This window comes from Erinaceus europaeus, chromosome 10, assembly GCF_950295315.1.
Source record: "Erinaceus europaeus chromosome 10, mEriEur2.1, whole genome shotgun sequence".
NCBI classification, from domain to species: Eukaryota; Metazoa; Chordata; class Mammalia; order Eulipotyphla; family Erinaceidae; genus Erinaceus; species Erinaceus europaeus.
The window spans coordinates 93,130,675-93,149,256 of record NC_080171.1 but is presented as its reverse complement, the minus strand read 5'-3'; the positions used below and the strand labels follow the sequence as shown (position 1 = coordinate 93,149,256).

Below are 18,582 nucleotides of genomic sequence, written 5' to 3'. Positions count from 1 at the left end.
TCTGTCCTATCCAACAGCAACATCAGTAACAAGAACAATAATAACTACAACAATAAAACAACAGGGGTAGCAAAAGGGAATAAATAAATATATATTTTAAAACATTTATTTATTATTGGATAGAAACAGAGAAACTAAGAGGAGATGGGCAAGTAGAGAGGGAGAGAGACAGAGAGATACCTACAGTCTTGCTTCACCACTTGTGAAGTTTTCCCCCTGCAGGTGGGGACCAGGGATTTGAACCCGCATCCTTGAACACTGTAATGTGAGCTCCAAGTGTGCCACCACCTGCCTGGCCCCAGAAGTTCTGATATTATCATCATCATCAGGTTGTGCTACTGTTGAAGATGCACCTTGCTGTATATAGAGGGAAGTGATGAGGGAGCAGGAAGTGGCCGGGTGGTTGCATGAAGGGGAGCAGATGAGATCACAGCCAGCATGGGTCTAGGTCCTGTGGGGACTAGGGCATCAGACAACCATCCTTCACTAAGATCTTTCCTCTCCAATTTGGAAATACAAGCCCCACCCATTTTGTATTCTGTCACCTTCTCCTCATACAGCACAGCATCACCATCAAGCAAATGAGGCCTCTGTGACAGCAGGGATTTATCAAGTGACAGCGCTGGCTACATGGTAGTTATGTTTATTTTTAGGGACTTCATCCACCAACTCTTTAAATTAGTTGCTGGGCTAATTTAAGGGGCTTTTTTGGTGCGTGGTTAGCAGTTTCTTCAGGAACGACAATGTGCATTTGAAATCCATATGTAGTGGGGGTGGGGAGCGTGTCTGGGACTAGCAGTAGGGAAAGGGTATTGCTTTCCATTCCTTTGCCAGGGTGGCACCTCTGCCCACTTAATACTCCTAGTGACCACCAGGGTTGCCCCAGAGCATGGGCTGGGGTATTCTTTACCCTCCTAGATCCCTGGTAGAGTAGCTGCTAAATCCATCCTCATTCACTTAGACCAGAGGTTCTTCAGAGTGTTGCCAAGTCACACACAGGACCTGCTGAAACAGACTCCCCAGCCTATTCACAGAATTTCTGAGTCTGTAGATCTGGGGTTGGGTCGAGAACATGTATATCCAGTAACTTCTCAAGTGACAGTGATGCTGCTTGTCCTGGGACCACATCCTACTTTTCCGAGTCATTGACCCCAGGTATCCCAGTAGCTTCCGGATCTCACCCATGAACTGAGAATACACATTCCTGGTTGATTGCTTCATTTTTCACTATACTTTGGATTTTCCCACTCCTGCCCTCCAAACCACTACATCCTTTTTACTTCCTGCACTACCAAACTCTTGTCTGATTCTCGGTCCCATAAACCCTAGACCAGGCTAGCTCTCTGTCGTTTCTCATCTGTTCCCTTAGTACATCCTACCCAGAGCAATGAACTGACCCCTCCTATGTACTCCAGCTAACTGTACTCACTTGGTCTCATTGACCTGGTTCAGTCATTGTGTATGTGTGGGTTTGGTCTCCCCACACCATGCCACCTACTTCTGTGCAACATGTGTCTATTTCTCCTGTGTAGCTGAAGCCCTTGAGACTGATAAGTGCTCAGTAAGTAATCTATAAATGAATAAACAATTCAAAGGATAGCCAGCTGAGAATAAGAATGGGTTCTCTGAGAGAACCCAAGCACTTTTTCTAAGGGAATTAGAATTTGACCTTGGTTTTGTTAATTTCTGGAACAATATACAATTTATACATAGAAAAGACTTGGGTCTGATTTCAGCCAAACTAGCACAAGCACTTTTTAGTGAACCAAGCATAGAATGGGTGATGAAACAGTTTGAGTTTAAAATCCCAATACCACTATTGGTTTATGGAGTTGGGCAAGTATTCAGGTTCCCCGGGCCTCACTTTCTATAAAATGGAACGCATGCCGTCCTATCTCACAAACTTGTTATGATAAAGAAAAGAGAAATATAGGTAAGTTTCTTAGCATAGGTTTTGACAATTAGTAGTGTTTTTTAAATTCTGTACTGTTTTATTTTATTTTATTGGAGGTTAATGGATTATAGTACAGCTGTTGACACATGAATACAATTTCTCATCTTTCCATGACAGGTGTCTCCAAAACACTGTACCCTCCCCTCCAACTTAGGTCCTTTTCCACCATCAAGCAGCAGGACCCCAATGCTCTGTCTCTTCTCTCTTCTCCTTCCCCCAGAGTCCCTTGCTTTGGTGCAGTGCATGGTAAATTGTGTTTTTTAGGATTTTTCTTTTCCATGAGAGAGAAAATAAGAGCAATATTCAAATCAGGAGCGTGCTCATGCAAGTCCTGAGCTCTACCTGCTGAGGCAGCTCCTATAGCAAAATAGTGGGGACTGTGCAGGCAAAATAAGGTGAGTAAGTTTTTCATGAGCAGTACAGTGAAAAAGAATTCCATTTTATTTGAAAAATGAGAAGAAATAGTGGTCCGGGAGGTGGCGCAGTGGATAAGGTATTAGACTCTCAAGCATGAGGTCCTAAGTTCAGTCCCCGGCAGCACATGTACCAGAGTGATGTCTGGTTCTTTCTCTCTCTCCTATAATTCCTCATAAATCAATAAATCAAGTCTTTAAAAAAATGAGAATAAATTTTTAAAAATCCAAGACTTTGTCCATGTTTTAATGAATCAGGGATAGACCTAGTTCAATAGTTAATAATAATTTTTAAAAATTACCCCAGGGAGTCGGGCAGTAGCACAGTGGGTTAAGCGCACATGGCACAAAGTGCAAGGACTGGCGTAAGGATCCCTGTTCGAGCCCCCGGCTCCCCACCTGCAGGGGAGTTGCTTCACAGGCAGTGAAGCAGGTCTGCAGGTGTCTATCTTTCTCTCCCCCTCTGTCTTCCCCTCCTCTCTCCATTTCTCTCTGTCCTATCCAACAATGATGACAACAACAACAGCAATAATAACTACAACAATAAAACACAAGAGCAACAAAAGAGAAAATAAATATTTTTGAAAAATTACCCCAAAGGACTAGTAAGCTTGATTTATATTTTCTTTGCCATTCACTTTTATTTTATACACCTGACATTTCCATTAAAATGCTATTAAGTAAAAACAGGATTTTACAGTATTTGTGATAACTTAGATCCCAATGTGATAATTGGAATGATCTCCAACCATTGCTCATTTTTTTATTTCCTCTTCTGTATCAGTTATATCTTTATAGCCTTCTTCCAGTTGAGTAAAAACCACTTCCCCTTGAATTTGTGGTTTGGGGTCTGTGAAAGTGATATCTGTGGCTTTGAAAGCTCTTTTCATCTTGAGGTTACTAATTGGGATCCAAGAAGGTCAGGTGATCATCCGGTTAGTGCAGAAGCTTTTAAAAGAATTGTGGATGGCTGTCACGCAAAAGAGAAAACAAGCTCTTCTGTGTGGTTCTGAGGGCAGGGCAGAATGTGGCCTGCAGTCACTGGGGGAGGTAGGGGTTGGGAGAGATAGCCTGTCAGTCACTGGGAAGTCCTGCCCAGCCTGAGAGGCCTCCTGGAGGTTGCAGGAAGTACCCCCATCACCATAGCTATCCAAGCTAAAAACCACCATCCTGAGCAATAAAATGTACACTGGTGCTTATGTTCTCAGGTACCTAGGTATTAAAGTCTCTTCTCTGAGGGGCTGAGAGATAACTCACTTGTTAAGAGCACACACTTTATAGTGTGTTTGCTCCCATGGGAGCACTGTCCATGGAAGCAGGGGGGCAGGGGGGAGCTTCATGACCAGTGTAGTAGTAGTTTTCACCCTCCCCCCCCCCTCTCTCTCTCTTTCTCTCTCTCTCTGTCTGTCTCTCTTTCTCTTCTTCTCTCTCTCATTAGTGACTTAATATTGATTTACAAAATTACAAGATAACTTTGCACTGTTCCCACCACCAGAGTTGTAGATCCTCAATTCCTCCACTGTAAGCTCCAGCAGTTCTCCCAAAGTTGTAGATAGGGATTAACTATTATTTCTACAACTATCTGTCTATGTTTTTTATATATTAGGTCTGTTTTTTTAAGGTCCCATCTTCCTTTCCAAGTCATACCTATTACTATATCCAAATGTCCCTCTCTTTTTCCTCTGCTCTCTCTGTTCCTTATGGAGTTGGAGTTCACAGTCCTCTAGTCATCTCCCTAACGTTTCTCCCCTACTGGGAGTATGGACCAAAATTATTTTGGGCTGCAGAAGGTAGGAGTTCTGGCTCCTGTAATTGCCTTTCCACTGGACATGGGAGTTGTCAGGTTGATCCATACCCCCAGCCTGTTTCTATCTCTCTTTCTCTCTCCATTTCTCTTTGTCTGAAATTGAGAGGGGGAAAAATGCTGCTGGGAGTCATGGAGTTGCATACTCACAAGGCCCAAGAAGGGCAAAAGCAGAAGTATTTTCTCTGAAATGCCTTCATTGTGAAAATGTTTGAAAATAAGGGGGGTTGTGGCTATACAACATTGTGAACATACTAGATGTCAACGAGTGGAATGTTTTCAAAGGGTTAAAATGAAGAATGTTGTGATACATGTATCTGTGTATATATGCATAGATATCTACTACACCAGAATGAAAAAGAATAGATGCTGTCACTGGAAAGAATGCTTTCCAAGCTGAATCATGACGTGTTTCTGAGAAGCCAGCACATAGGTAACTGATCACCAGACTTGTCAATGACAGGTCGTGTAGACACTAAGTATCTAAGCGGTTCATTTGTTGTGACTCAGGCATACTGCAGAATATTTTGTCCATGGAAATATTACTTCTGCAAACAAGCAGCCCACGGGAAGATGGCTAGGATGTGACAGTGCAAGAAAACAAATTTAAAGGGTACACAGGATGATTTTGACTTTATAGATAAGAAATCAAAATGCTAAGCATTCATCTCAGTTGTAGGATTATAGGTTTTTGTTTCTTTACGCATTTCTCAATATTCCTACAAAGAGCATGAATTGATATTGTAACAGAGCCTGAATTGATATCATAATAAAATATTTGGGAGACTGGCAGTGGCACACCTGGTTAAGCGCACATAGTACTGAGCACAAAGACCCACTTCTAGCTCCACACTCCCCACGTGCAAAGCAGCATTTCACAAGCAGTGAAGCAGGTCTGCAGATGTCTACCTTTTTCTCTCCTTCACTGTCTCCTACTCCCTTCTGTTTTTCTCTGTCCTATTGAATAAAAATAAAAAAGGAAAAAACAGCCACCAGGAACAGTGGATTCAAATGCACCAATCCCCAGGTATAACCCTGGAGGCCATAAAATAATAAAATACAGAATATTTTATTTTAGAATATAAAATTTATATTATATTTTTGGTGTTGTAGCATGACCTCAGAGTTTTATACATGTGTATTACAACTGAGAGTTATCTCAGGCTGAATATTTTCATATTTTTGCTTAGGCAGGGAGATAAAGGAAAGGGTGAGGAGACATCAAAGGACCACTCCACCATCCACATAGTGCTCTCATGTGGTGCCTGGGTTTGAACTCAGGGGTCTTGTTCATGGTAGGCATGCAGTCTACCTGGCCCTGAAAACAGGCATTTGAAACAAAAAGTGAATAACACATTTCCACCTTCTGATTCCCCAGTGTGAATCATGATGTGCTTTAGAATAAAGCAAAGTGGAAAAAGCACTGAACTGATAATAATTCCAGTTCATTCAGAGCAAAGAAGTGCTTTAGCTCTCTGAACCTCAGTCCCTTCCATTGGAACTGGGTTGTATCAATAACAGTCTACTTCAGAGGGCTGTTTTGTTGATTGAAGAGTTCTCTGAGCTATTTTCATTGTCATTGAGTATATTCAAACTGTACATTTCCAAATCTCTTTCGCAAAACTTAATGGGTGCTTATAAAGTCAGTGATTGCCACTTATCCAGTAATTTAAGAGCTAATTTCCAGTAACAGTGCTGCTTTCTTCTCGTCTTTCTTCCTATAGCCTTAATGGGAAGCATTTCATTTCATGGGAAAAGTAACCAGCTGACTTTTATTTACTGTCTTATGTTCAAGGAGATGATGAGACCAGTTTACCTTGAGGAAAATTGTGCCTCCCACACTAGGAACAGTATTCTGGAGTTTTTGTTGTATCCAGAACTATCTATACTATTATGTTTTTAATGCAGTGCCTCATGCACAGAGAATACTGCCGAGTGGCCTCCTTGGCCTTTTTTTGGTTCTTTTGGTTTTTTTTTGTTTGTTTGTTTGTGGAAAGAAAGAGATTTGGTGTTAATTTTTAAAATTTTATTTATATAAAGGAAACACTGGGGAAGTCGGGTGGTAGCGCAGCGGGTTAAGTGCACGTGGCGCAAAGTGGAAGGACTTGCATAAGAACCTCGGTTCAAGCCCATGACTCCCCACCTGCAGGGGAGACACTTCATAAGCAGTGAGGCAGGTCTGCAGGTGTCTATCTTTCTCTCCCCCTCTCTGTCTTCCCCTCCTCTCTCCATTTCTCTCTGTCCTATCTAACAATGACAACATCAGTAACAACAACAATGAAAAACAACAAGGGCAACAAAAGGGAAAAATAAATATTTTTTTAAAAAAGGAAACACTGACAAAACCATAGGATAAGAGGGGTACAACTACACACAATTCCCACTATCAGAACTCTGTATCCCATCCCCTACCCCGATAACTTTCCTACTCTTTTTTAATTTTTATCCATTTATTTATTTTTAAAAAGGAAACACTGACAAAACCATAGGATAAGATAGGTATAATGCCACACAGTTCCCACCAGCAGAACTCCATATCCCACTCCCTCCTTTGATAGCTTTCCTGTTTTTTTTTTTAATTTTTTATATATAAAAAGGAAACATTGACAAAACCATAGGATGAGAGGTGTACAGCTTTGCACGATTCCCACCACCAGACCTCTGTATACCATCCCCTCCACTGATAGCTTTCCTATTCTTTAACCTTCTGGGCGTATGGACCCAAGGTCATTGTAGGATGCAAAAGGTGGAAGGTCTGGCTTCTGTAATTGCTTCCCTGCTGAACATGGGCATTGACATGTCAATCCATACTTCAGCCTGCCTCTCTCTTTCCCTAGTGGTATGGGGTCCTGGGGAATCAGAGCTCCAGGACACATTGGTGGGGCTATCTGTCCAGGGAAGTCTGGTTGGTATCATTGCTAGCATCTGGAACCTGGTGGCTGAAGAGAGAGTTAACATATAAAGCCAAACAAATTATTGACTAATCATGAAGCTAAAGGCTGGAATAGTGCAGATGAAGAGTTGGGGTGTTACTCCATTTTGTAGATAGCTAGTAGGTTTATTTTAGTTATATTCCAAAGGGACTGTGGCTATACAGGTTTTTTTTCTTTATTTTTTCCCCTGAGGCTGAAATCAGACATGCAGGTAGATTCAAGTTATTGTCTGGGGAGATGATGTCATGATTGGAAAAAGGACCAGAAAGCTGGATCAGGGAAGAGAGTAGCTCCCAAATATAGGAAAGGTGTATAAATATTGTTGACTGTAAAACCCATTGATTTGATGTGATCTGGGAACCACATTCAGCTTAGAAGCCTATGTGACCTCTGCATCCCTGTAGATCTGAGCTCACATCCTGTGGTCATGGGTAGGAACATTCCAAGCTGCCCCAATATCAGGAGCCATCTTCCTCAGATATAGCATAGTGTATGGAGGAGCCATCTTCCTCAGATATAGCATAGTGTATGTTGTCCAGCCTCCCTTTGGAGGCTGGAACATTCTGTTGTTGATCCAAGATGAGGGCAAGGTCCTATAGGGGTCCACAAAGGGGTCTATTCTGTTGTTCCTGATAGAGATGACTGGTAACAATGGTGAAAGCAATTTATTCAAGGTCTAGGCCTATAATGTCTGTTTGGGAATCTCAGGACTCCCCTAGGGCCCCAGCTGATGGGGTGGCCTGATAGTGACTAAAGAGTCATCCTTAAAGTATGCCAGTCTCTTGCCCTTATTCAGCTTTTTCAGCCCTTGTTTTGATAAGGTTAGGTTTGGAGTGAGTGAGAGAACTGTAATAGGAAGTAGGTGATGAGGGTATCTAAGTCTTAAGTAAACATTATTTCATTATGAACTTTATACTGACTCACTACAGACTATTGTGTACTTTTGCTTTCAGGTATATATTTTGTCCTAATTTATGGCTACATGTGAACCTATGTTCTATCTCATGAGTCTATATCTAGGTTTTGGGACTTTGTTAGGAAATGAACCACCTGGAATGGAATTAGAGAATCCTATGAAAGGAAAGGTCTCACTCGAGTAATGAGTCTGAAGGGTTGATATTCCACTCCTGATGTCTCTGGACACAGTCTAAAGTGAAGCGTGCTGAGGTGGTACTTATTGCATTGATTAGGTTGGGATCGGCGGATGCAATATCATTTAGTATGAACTGAGAGAAGCATGCAGGAAAGTTCCAGGACTGGGGAAATATAGACTGAGTAAAGGAAGCAGGATGTTCCTGCTTAGGGTTTAAGAAGGCAACAGATAGTTATTGCTATAATCATATGATTTGGCAATTGGGTTAACTCTGAAATATCCCTTTGTCAGGATTTGCTGTATCGTACACAACATCACCATAATTTATGTCCTTTGACATTATTTGTATATAGCTCTGCCACCAGTTGTTTCTGTTCTCCCTCGTCTAAGCTTTTAAGAGAGTCAGCATATCAAAGATTCAGTCTATGGTCTGTGCATTAAAAAGTTTGAGACATTCAATCAGTTTTCCCCTCTCATATTAATTAAATAGTGATTTATATGACTACAAATTAATAGGAGTGTACATAAACACCATAAACACCATTCCTACCACCAAAAGACTGTCCCATTCCTCCCCGCCCCCCCCGTGAAGCCAAACATCCTCCCTCTCACCCTCAACCCAGGGTTTTTACTTTGGTGCCCTACTCCAAATTCAGTAAAATCCTGCTTTGAGGTTCCCTTTCTGTTCTTTCTCAACTTCTGTTTATGAGTGGGATCATCCCATACTCATCTTTATCTTTCTGACTTAGCTCACTTAACATAATTCCTTCTAGCTCTGTCCAAGATGGGTCAGAGAAGGTGCGTTTATTGTTCTTAATAGCTGCATAGTATTCCATTGTGTATATATACCACAGCTTTCTCAAGCCACTCATCTGTTGTTGGGCACCTGGGTTGCTTTCAGGTTTTAGTTATTACAAATTGTGCTGCTATGAACATAGGTGTACACATATCTTTTTGGTTGGGTTTATGAATTCCTTGGGGTATATCCCTAGGAGAGGAATTACTGGGTCATATGGAAGGTCCATGTCTAGCTTTGTGAGAGTTCTCCAGGCTGCTCTCCACAGAGGTTGGACCAATTTACATTCCTACCAGCAGTACAGAAGGGTCCTATAGCCTCTCCAGCATTTGTTGCTGCTGTCCTTTTTGATCTGTGCCATTCTCACAGGGGTTAGGTGGTATCTCAATGTTGTCTTTATTTGCATTTCTCTGACAATCAGTGACCTGGAGCAATCTTTCATGTGTTTGTTAGCCTTTTGGATCTCTTTTGTATTGAATGTTCGTTTCATGTCCTCTGTCCATTTTTGGATGGGTCATTTGCTTTTTTGTTGCTAAGTTTGCTGAGCACTTTGTATATTTTGGTGACTAGTCTCTTGTCTGATGTATGGCATGTGAGGATCTCCCAATCTGTGAGTGGTCTCTTTGTTTGTGTGATAGTTTCTTTGGCTGTGCAGAAGCTTTTCAATTTGATGTAATCCCATTGATTTGTTTCTGCTTCAGTCTTCCTTGAAGTTGGGTTTGTATCATCAAAGATGTCCTTGAGGTGTAGGTGGGAAAGTGTTCCACTAATGTTTTCCTCTCATATTTGATAGTTTCTGGTCTAACATCCATGTCCTTGATCCATTTGGAGTTAATTTTTGTTTCTAGTGAGATAAGGTGGTTCATTTTCATTCTTCTGCATGTTTCAACCCAGTTTTCCCAGTACCATCTATTGAAGAGAGCTTCTATTTTCCATTTAATACTTTGGGCTCTTTATTCAAAGATTAGATGTCCATAGGTGTGGGGATTTATTTCTGGGCTTTCAATTCTGTTCCACTGGTCTGTGTGCCTATTTTTGTTCCAGTACCAGGATGTTTTGATGATGCTGGCCTTATCATTTAGTTTGAGATCTGGTGGTGTGATGCCTCCATTTCTGTTTCTTTTCCTCAAGATTGTTTTGGTGATTCTAGGTGTTTGATGTTTCCAGATAAATGATTGTAGTTTTTGTTCTATTCTCTTAAAGAAGCTTGGTGAAACTTTGATGGGTATCACATTACATTTTTATATGGCTCTGGGGAGAATATTCATTTTGATGATATTAATTCTTCCAATTTATGAGCATGGGCTAGCTTTCCATTTCTTGGTATCATTTTCTATTTCCTTGAATAGTGACTCATAGTTTTCAGTATACAAGTCTTTTCACTTCTTTGGTCAGGTTTATTCCTAGGTATTTTATTGATTTTGCTGCAACACTGAATGGGAATGATTTCTGGATCTCTTCTTCTTCAGATTTAGTGTTTGCATAAAGAAATGCCACTGATTTTTGTACATTGATTTTGTAGTCTGACACCTTGCTATATTGCCTAATAACTTCCAGTAGTTTTCTGCTGGATTCTTTAGATTTTTCTATGTATATTATCATATCATCTTCAAATAATGAGAGCTTGACTTCTTCCCTTCCAATCTGTATTCCTTTGATTTCTTTCTCTTGCCTGATTGCTATGGCAAGAACTTCCAATACTACATTGAAGAGTAATGGTGATAATGGAGAGCCCTGTCTAGTCCCCGAGCTGAGGGAGAATGCTTTCAGCTTCTGTCCATTGAGTATGATGTTGGCTGTAGGTTTACTATATATGGACTCCACTATCTTGAGGAATTTCCCATCTATTCCCATTTTTTGTAGTGTTTTGAGCATGACTGAGTATTGGATTTTGTTAAAGGCTTTCTCTACAGCTATTGAGATAATCATGTGGTTTTTGGTTTTGCTTTTATTGATGTGGTGAATGACATTGATTGACTTACGTATGTTGAACCAGCTATGCATTCCTGGGATAAATCTCACTTGGTCATGATGAATAATCTTTTTGATATAATGCTGTATCCGGTTGGCTAGGATCTTGTTTAATATTTTGACATCTATGTTCATCATAGATATTGGTCTGTAGTTTTCCTTTTTTGTTGTGTTCCTATCTGCTTTTGGTATCAGAGTGATGTTGGCTTCATAGAAGGTGGAAGGGAGTTTTCCTGTTTCTTCGATCTTGTGGAAGAGCTTTAGAAATATAGGTATTCACTATTTCCAGAAGGTTTTATAGAATTCATTTGTAAAGCCATCTGGTCTAGGACTTTTGTTGTTGGGAAGATTCTTAATAACTGTTTCTATTTCTTTGCCTGTGATTGGTGCATTTAGATTTTGTAGTTCTTTTTGGTTCGGTTTTGAAAGGGCATATGTTTCTAGGAATTCTTCCATTTTTTCCAGATTCTTTAGTTTGGTGGTGTATAGTTCTTCATAGAAGTTTCACATGATTTTCTGGATTCCTGTGGTGTCAGTTGTGGTATCTCCTCTATTGTTTACAATTCTGTTTATTTTAGTCTTCTCCCTTTTTTTTAAGTGAGCCTGGCTAGGGGGTTGTCAATCTTGTTTATTTTTTTCATTTTTAATATTTATTTATTCCCTTTTGTTGCCCTTGTTGTTTTACTGTTGTAGTTATTATTGATGATGTCATTGTTGGATAGGACAGAAAGAAATGGAGAGAGGCGGGGAAGACAGAGGGAGGAGAGAAAGATAGACACCTGAAGACCTGCTTTATCACTTGTGAAGAGACTCCCCTGTAGGTGGGGAGCCAGGGGTTAGAACCAGGATCTTTACGCCAGTCCTTGCTTTGTGCCACCTGCGCTTAACCAGCTGTACTACCACCCAACTTCAAATCTTGTTTAATTTTTCAAAGAACCAACATTTGGCTTCATTGATCTTTTGTATGGTTCTCTTATTTTCGATTTTGTTCATTTCTGCTCTAATTTTAGTGATTTCCATCCTTCTGGTTACTTTAGGGTTCCTTTGTTCCTCTTCCTCTAAGTTCTTAAGGCATGCAGTAAGGTTGTTTATTTGAGCTTTTTCTTGTTCTCTAATGTGTGATTGTACGCTATGAGTTTCCCTCTCAGTACTGCTTTAGCTGTGTCCCAAATATTTTGATAGCTGTGTCTTCATTTTCATTTGTTTCCAGGAACATTTGAATTTCTTGCTTGAGTGCCTCACTGACCCAGCAGTTCTTAAGCAGCATGTTGCTGAGTTTCCAAATTTTTTAACTTTTAGTAATTTTTTGTTTGTTGTTGAATGTTAGCTTACTCCACTGTGGTCTGAGAAGATACTTGGGATGATTTCAGCACTCTTTTGATACTGTCTCTGTGGCCTAATATGTGGTTTATCCTTGAGGATGTGTTGTGTGGATTTGCAAAGAATGTATATTCCTGTTTTGGGGGTGAATAACTCTGAAAATGTCTGTTCTGTCCATCTCTTCATTTAATTATCTTGTTTGTTTGTTGATTTTCTGCTTCGTTGATCTAAGTGTGAGAGTTGGGTGTTAAAGTCTCCCACTATTATTGTACTACTATTAATGTATTTTTGTAGTTCTTTCAGTAGGTGTTTGATGTATTTAGATGGTCCCTCACTGGGTGCATAGATGTTAATAATTGTTAAATCTTCTTGGTTGATTGATCCTCTAATCATTATGTAATGGCCTTGCCTATCTTTTATTACTTTAATTTAAAGTCTATTGTGTCAGAGATGAGAATGGCTGTTCCTGCCTTTTTTTTTTTTTGGTTCATTAGCCATCCTTTCACTTTAAGTCTGTGTTTGTTGGGTCAGGTGGGATTCTTGTGCAGTATATGGTTGGGTTGCATCTTTTTGATCCATCCTCCCACTCTGGTCCTTTTAATGGGTGAGTTTAAGCCATTGACATTTATTGATATTATGGATTCAACATTTTTTATTCGCTCTTCTTCTTCCAGCGTTTGCCTTTATTCACTCTGATATATGGCAAGTATTATGGTGATGTTCTTGTTTATAAGAGGTCTTTTAGACCCTCTTTCCAGGCAAGCTTGGTGATGGATGCCTCCTTTAACTGGTGCCTGTCTGAGAAGGTTTTATCCCTCCATCTAGTTTGAATGAAAGTCTAGCAGGATATATTATCCTTGGTTAAAACCCTTTTTCATTCAGGGCTGGATAGATATCTTGCCATTCCTTTCTGGTTTTTAGAGTTTGAGTGGAGAAGTCTGCTGATAGTCTTATGGGTTTTCCCTGTATGTGACTTTTTGTTTTTCGCTTGCAGCCTTTAGGATCCTTTCTTTATCCTTACTTATTTTCATTGTAACTATGATTTGTCTTGGTGTCTTCAGGTCTGAGTTGATTCTGTTTGCAACTCTATGGGCCTCTTGAATCTTAATGTCATTTCTGTTGTTTAGGTCTGGGAAGTTTTCTTCTGTGATTTCCCCTAGGATGTTTACTTCCTCTTCCTCTCTTTCCTCCTTTGGTAGGCCAATTATACAAATGTTACTTCTTTTTAGATCATCCCATATGTCTCTGTTGTTGTTTTCAGTGTTTCTCAATCTCTTTTTGAGCTCTTTTCCTCTTTCTTAGTTTTTTAGAGCTCATCCTTTGTCTGGCTAACTCTGTTTTATGCTTCTGTTAATCTTCTTTCCCTTCCCTCAGCTTCTTTCTTCAGTTCAGTTATAGTATTCACTTGTTATGCTAATTGGCCTTTTAGCTCAGCTATTTCAGTTTTCAGTTCTCTAATTACCTTGAGGTAGCTAGTATTTTACTTGAGGGTCTCACCTGTTGTTTCCTTAATTCTGATGGCCCTTTCCTCCACAGTGTCTTCATTTCTGTGATTATTAGGCTTATTATTGCTTGTATACTTTTCTTATCTATGGTTACTTCTGAATGATTTGGAGTTTCTTCCGGGCTCCTGTCCTGATTCATTGTGGTAGCAGGTTGTTTTTTTTAACATTTATTTATTTATTACCTTTCATTGCCCTTGTTTTATTGTTGTAGTTATAATTGTTGTTATTATTAATGTCATCATTGTTGGATAGGACATAGAGAAATGGAGAGAGGAGGGGAAGACAGAGAGGGGAAGAGAAAGACAGACACCTGCAGACATGCTTCACCACCTGTGAAGTTACTCCCCTGCATGTGGGAAGCCGGGGCCTCGAACCAGGATCTTTATGCCAGTCCTTGCACTTTGCGCCACGTGTGCTTTTACCCACTGAGCTACCGCCTGACTCCCGTGGTAGCAGTTTTATTTGATCTTGACTTAACAATTTTTTTTATTGATGTGTTTTTTATTTTTCTGTTCTGTCATTCTTCAGTTGTTGTGTTTTGAGTACAAGCCATGCTATACTAAAGACCTTTCACAAATGCAGTCACAAACCTCAGAAATTACAATAACAACTGAAGCAAGGATTGATGCAGTTAAACCAATACCAGTTAGCCAAACAACTTCTCCAGTGCCAGAAAAAATAATGAAAACCAAAAGAAAAAGAAAGAGGGGAAAAAAAGGGAAAGCAAGAACAGACAACTATGCAAATCTACTGTCCACTGTAAATTCTAGTGATAGCAAGAGAAAAAAGGGAAGTAGAAAAGAGAGACACACACAGAATGAGTCCACTCCGAGTCAGAATTCTTCCCCAAAATAATACACAAATGAGTATCAGTGAATTCAGAAAATAAAAGTAGGATGAAAAGGGAAAAGAATAAAAAAGAACAGTGAAAGGAAAGAATTTTTTTAATTATCTAGGAGAGAAAAAGGAGAGTGGAGGGAAGAGGGAAAGAGAAATAAGTTCACCTCACAATGAATAGGACACCCAGTCACCTGTCAATGGCAAAAACAATAATTAATTTTGGTCAACCTGAAGAATAAGGGAAAATATATAATATTTTTATTTTATTATATAGTAATAATACAATAAAATAGAGTAAAAAGCCCTAACAGTCAATCTGCTGCTTGGACAGCTCCATATTGGCTGCAGGCAGCCTGAGCAAAGACAACCAATTATAAGAAGTATACAAAAAAAAAAAAAAATCTCCAGGTTGTCTTTCCTAGGCAGGGCTTAGGCTCTGATTGGTCAGGTATTTTGTCACTCAAAAAGAGCTCTAGCCACCTAAAAAAAAATGAGAAGGAAAACAAAAAGAAAAAGGCTTGGAATGACACCCCTGATGAGCCAGGAATCTTGGTAAAGAAAATAGCTCAGCGAGAAGCCTGCTAGGAGCAGTTGTCCAGCCCCTGGGGGTTGGTTCTGGGGTGGGGGGTAGGGGTGAGTTCAGAAATAATCAAGCCAAAGATTTTCCTTTCTTTGTCCTTTTGGCCTCTGTTTGCCAGGCCAAGAGTGGGTTATAGAACTCTTTTTTGGTGTCACCCTGACCACCCCTTGTTCACCCTCCTACTGATGGTCCAGTATCCTACCCTATCCAGAGAACCCCAGGTTGTAAGCTGCTTCTTTTTGGAGCTCACACCAGCTGTTGTTTCCAAGTCACCATCTTGGCTTTGTTCCCCCCCACTTTTTGTTTTTAACCCTTTATTTTAAAAAAAGAGAGAGAGGAGAAGGAAGGATAAAGAGAGGAGCTAAAGCAACACTCCACCATCCATGGAGTCACACCTTTTCTTGTCCTGGGTACAGTCTCTGGGACTCCTATGAGGTACTGGGAACACAACATATTTGGGCTAGTATGAAGAGAAGACCAACTTGACGGTACTGTCAAGAAGTTCCTTTAGTGGAGACTATTTATGTCCTTTAAAGGCATTGCATGTCCATAAAAAGAAATAAAGACAGTAGAAAAGAAATCAAAGGGGGCCGGGTAGTAGTGCACTGAGTCAAGTGCACAGTATGAAATACAGGAACTGGCTCAAGGATCCTGGTTCAAGCCCCCAACTCCACCACTTTGTAAGTGGTGAAGCAGGTCTGCAGGTGTCTATCTTTCTTTCCCCCTCTCTGTTGTCCCTTCCTCTCTCAGTTTCTCTCTGTCCTATCCAACAACAACAATAACCCTGGAGGCAAAAAAAAAAAAAAAAAAAAAAACCAGAAGAGTCTTGAGCACCAGAATGACCTGAATTACAGGATCACTACAGAGTTGTAGTAAACAGTCATGAGGACTGGCTTGCATAAGAAGAGGTGATTTGGGCCAGAGTGGAGGATAGAAGGACGAGAGGCAGGAGGACCTGTTGTTACAGTTCAGGCAGAGCTGATAAGACCTGGAGGTGGACAGGGATGCAGGGGAGTTGGTTTCAGGGAACATAAAGGGAAGGATATGCTGTGGAGGCAGAGTGAGAGGAGGACAAGTAGGGGGTGGTGGCATGCATTCTGATGTTTCCTGCTTGGTAGCTGACAGATGGTGGAGACATTCAAGGAGCTGGGAAAATGTGGACTGAGGGGAAATGGTCATTTCACTCTGAGGCACCTGTGACCACCCTGAAGGCAAATTTCCTGGTGGGTGGGGAGGCTAGAAGCAGGTCAAGCTGGAGGTGGAGTCATGAATTGCTACTTGTCTTGACTATCTGCACACTTTCAGGGTAAAATCTCCAGGCTAAGGAACCACAATGCTATGATCACTTTTTTTTTTTTTTTTTGTATGTGTTCCAAAGAAGAAAATAGTTAAGCCAGGAAACATAACCATGCCTATTCCTAGAATTGGGTAACTGATGTATCTTTGCAAATTGTTCATTGAACTGTGCCTATGGCTTCTTGCCAACCCTCAACGAGATTCTTATATTTCTTAATTATTCAATTACTGCCCATAAGTAGTAGTTTGAAATAAAACCCATACTGCTCCAAAATAGAGAACTTACTCTCTTGAATCCTGAATACTGTACAGGAAATTTTCCTTATTGGGAAACCAGGAAAGAAGAAAGAATGCAGTTTAAATATCTAGGCCTGGCCCTGCCCTGGGTTCCAGGTTCTGGTTCTGTCACACACTAGCTGGGTGAGCTTGGTCACTGAGGTCAGTTTTCTTGTCTGGATAGAAATAGTGATTACCTCCCAAATAGTGATACCTCCCAAAGGGGCTGCAAATCTAACAGAAAGAAGTGTTTGCAGAGGAGAACCCTCTTCAGTGCTGAAAACCCCATTGCCAATGATGCTTTCCTTGTGGTCCTCAGTTTTCTTGAATTCTTTGTGTTCTTCAGGTCAAAGCAGCCTGAGAAGCCATTAGCTGCAAAGGAAGATCACCCTAACAGTGAACAAGCCAGTACCTCAGAGAGCAACACTGAAGCTCACCTGCCCTCCATCTGTCTCAAGCAGGTCTTCCCCAAGTATGCAAAGCAGTTCAACTACCTGCGCCTCGTAGACAGGATGGCAAATTTGTTTATCCGCTTTCTGGGAATCAAGGGAACGATGAAGTTGGGACCGACAGGCTTTCGCACGTTCATAAGGTCAGTGAAACTGTCCCCCACTGGCTTCAGATTTGGACAGGGCAGCATCCTGCCCCTCATCTGGCTGGCCCAACCCCCCCCCCCACACACACACACACATGCACACATACTCCAACTGCTCCTGGGAGGATCTTTATTGCCAAGACTGGATCTGTTCTGGCACATTCTCTTTCTTTCAATGAATTCATGAATACTCTGGGCACGACAGCATCCACAACCATATGTGTGCAGTTGAAAATCACCTCTGTGTTACTTTGAAGTAGGTGCTTAAAACATCTAGAGTTACCCTCTCAGAGTGAGACAGACCTTGTGCTTGATAAAGTGGGTGCTGTTCTCCCAATGATAGCTGGCTGTGTGCTGGGTGTTTGTGTGTGAAGCCACAGTCAGCAATAGGCATGTCTTTTTCCAAGTGTCAGTTTCAGAAAAGTTAAATAATTCAGCTGATAAATAATTTAACACATTTGTTCTAATATAAAAATAACATGGTTATATTATAGAGTGTAATAAAAAAATTGCATGAATGTTGAAGATGCAACATGAGGTAAAGAAAGTGTTTTTACTGCAGCCTACAAAACAAGTCAGTGCCACGTAAGCTCCTGAGATTAATTTGTCCACTTGCTTCTACTCTTTGGGGCAATACAGGTACACTTACAAGATATTTCATCCTGGGGTGAACTAATGGACCTCTCTGAAACTCAATGATCCTATATGATGGAGGTGAAATATTGTACCCTGTACTTCTGTGTTCAAAGAAACATTCTACCAGCACTAGATGTTGTTTTTCTCATCTGTGTTTTTTAATATTTCTCCCTAGCCCCTCAAAGTCACTAGGTTTTATTCACTAAAGCAAATAATTAGAAATCTCGAATCAGAAACTATTTTTCATCATATGCTTTTTTTTTCAAATGCATTTTATCAATTCAACTCTAATCCTCTGTTATTTCTGATAGGATGCTAAGCAGATGTATCAGAAGGAATTATTGCCATTACAATAAACCTGAAGTGCTTTTGCATGGCACTTTTGAGAAAAACTTTTTATGTTTCTGTGAAGGTGGGAAAGGAAGGGGATAGAGTAAATAACACTAGAAAACTTTGGGGTCTGACTTCAAAGCCAAACACATCATTTAATTGTGTGGCTTTGGGAAGACTCCCTTATCTTCTCTGAGTCACTGTTCCCTCACCTGTAATATGGGAATAATCTCTCCATCC

The 18,582-nt window shown here is 40.5% G+C and overlaps 1 protein-coding gene across 5 annotated transcripts in view; it reads left to right on the top strand.

The window, feature by feature from the left end:
- Window positions 1-18,582, top strand: part of TTLL11 (tubulin tyrosine ligase like 11) — a 357,854-nt gene that overhangs the window by 281,917 nt on the left and 57,355 nt on the right. For all 5 annotated transcript variants that reach the window (XM_016185018.2, XM_060200097.1, XM_060200100.1 and 2 more), the window contains one exon: window positions 17,128-17,373. In XM_016185018.2, the coding sequence (XP_016040504.2) occupies window positions 17,128-17,373 (246 nt within the window). The remainder of the gene's footprint in view (window positions 1-17,127; window positions 17,374-18,582) is intronic.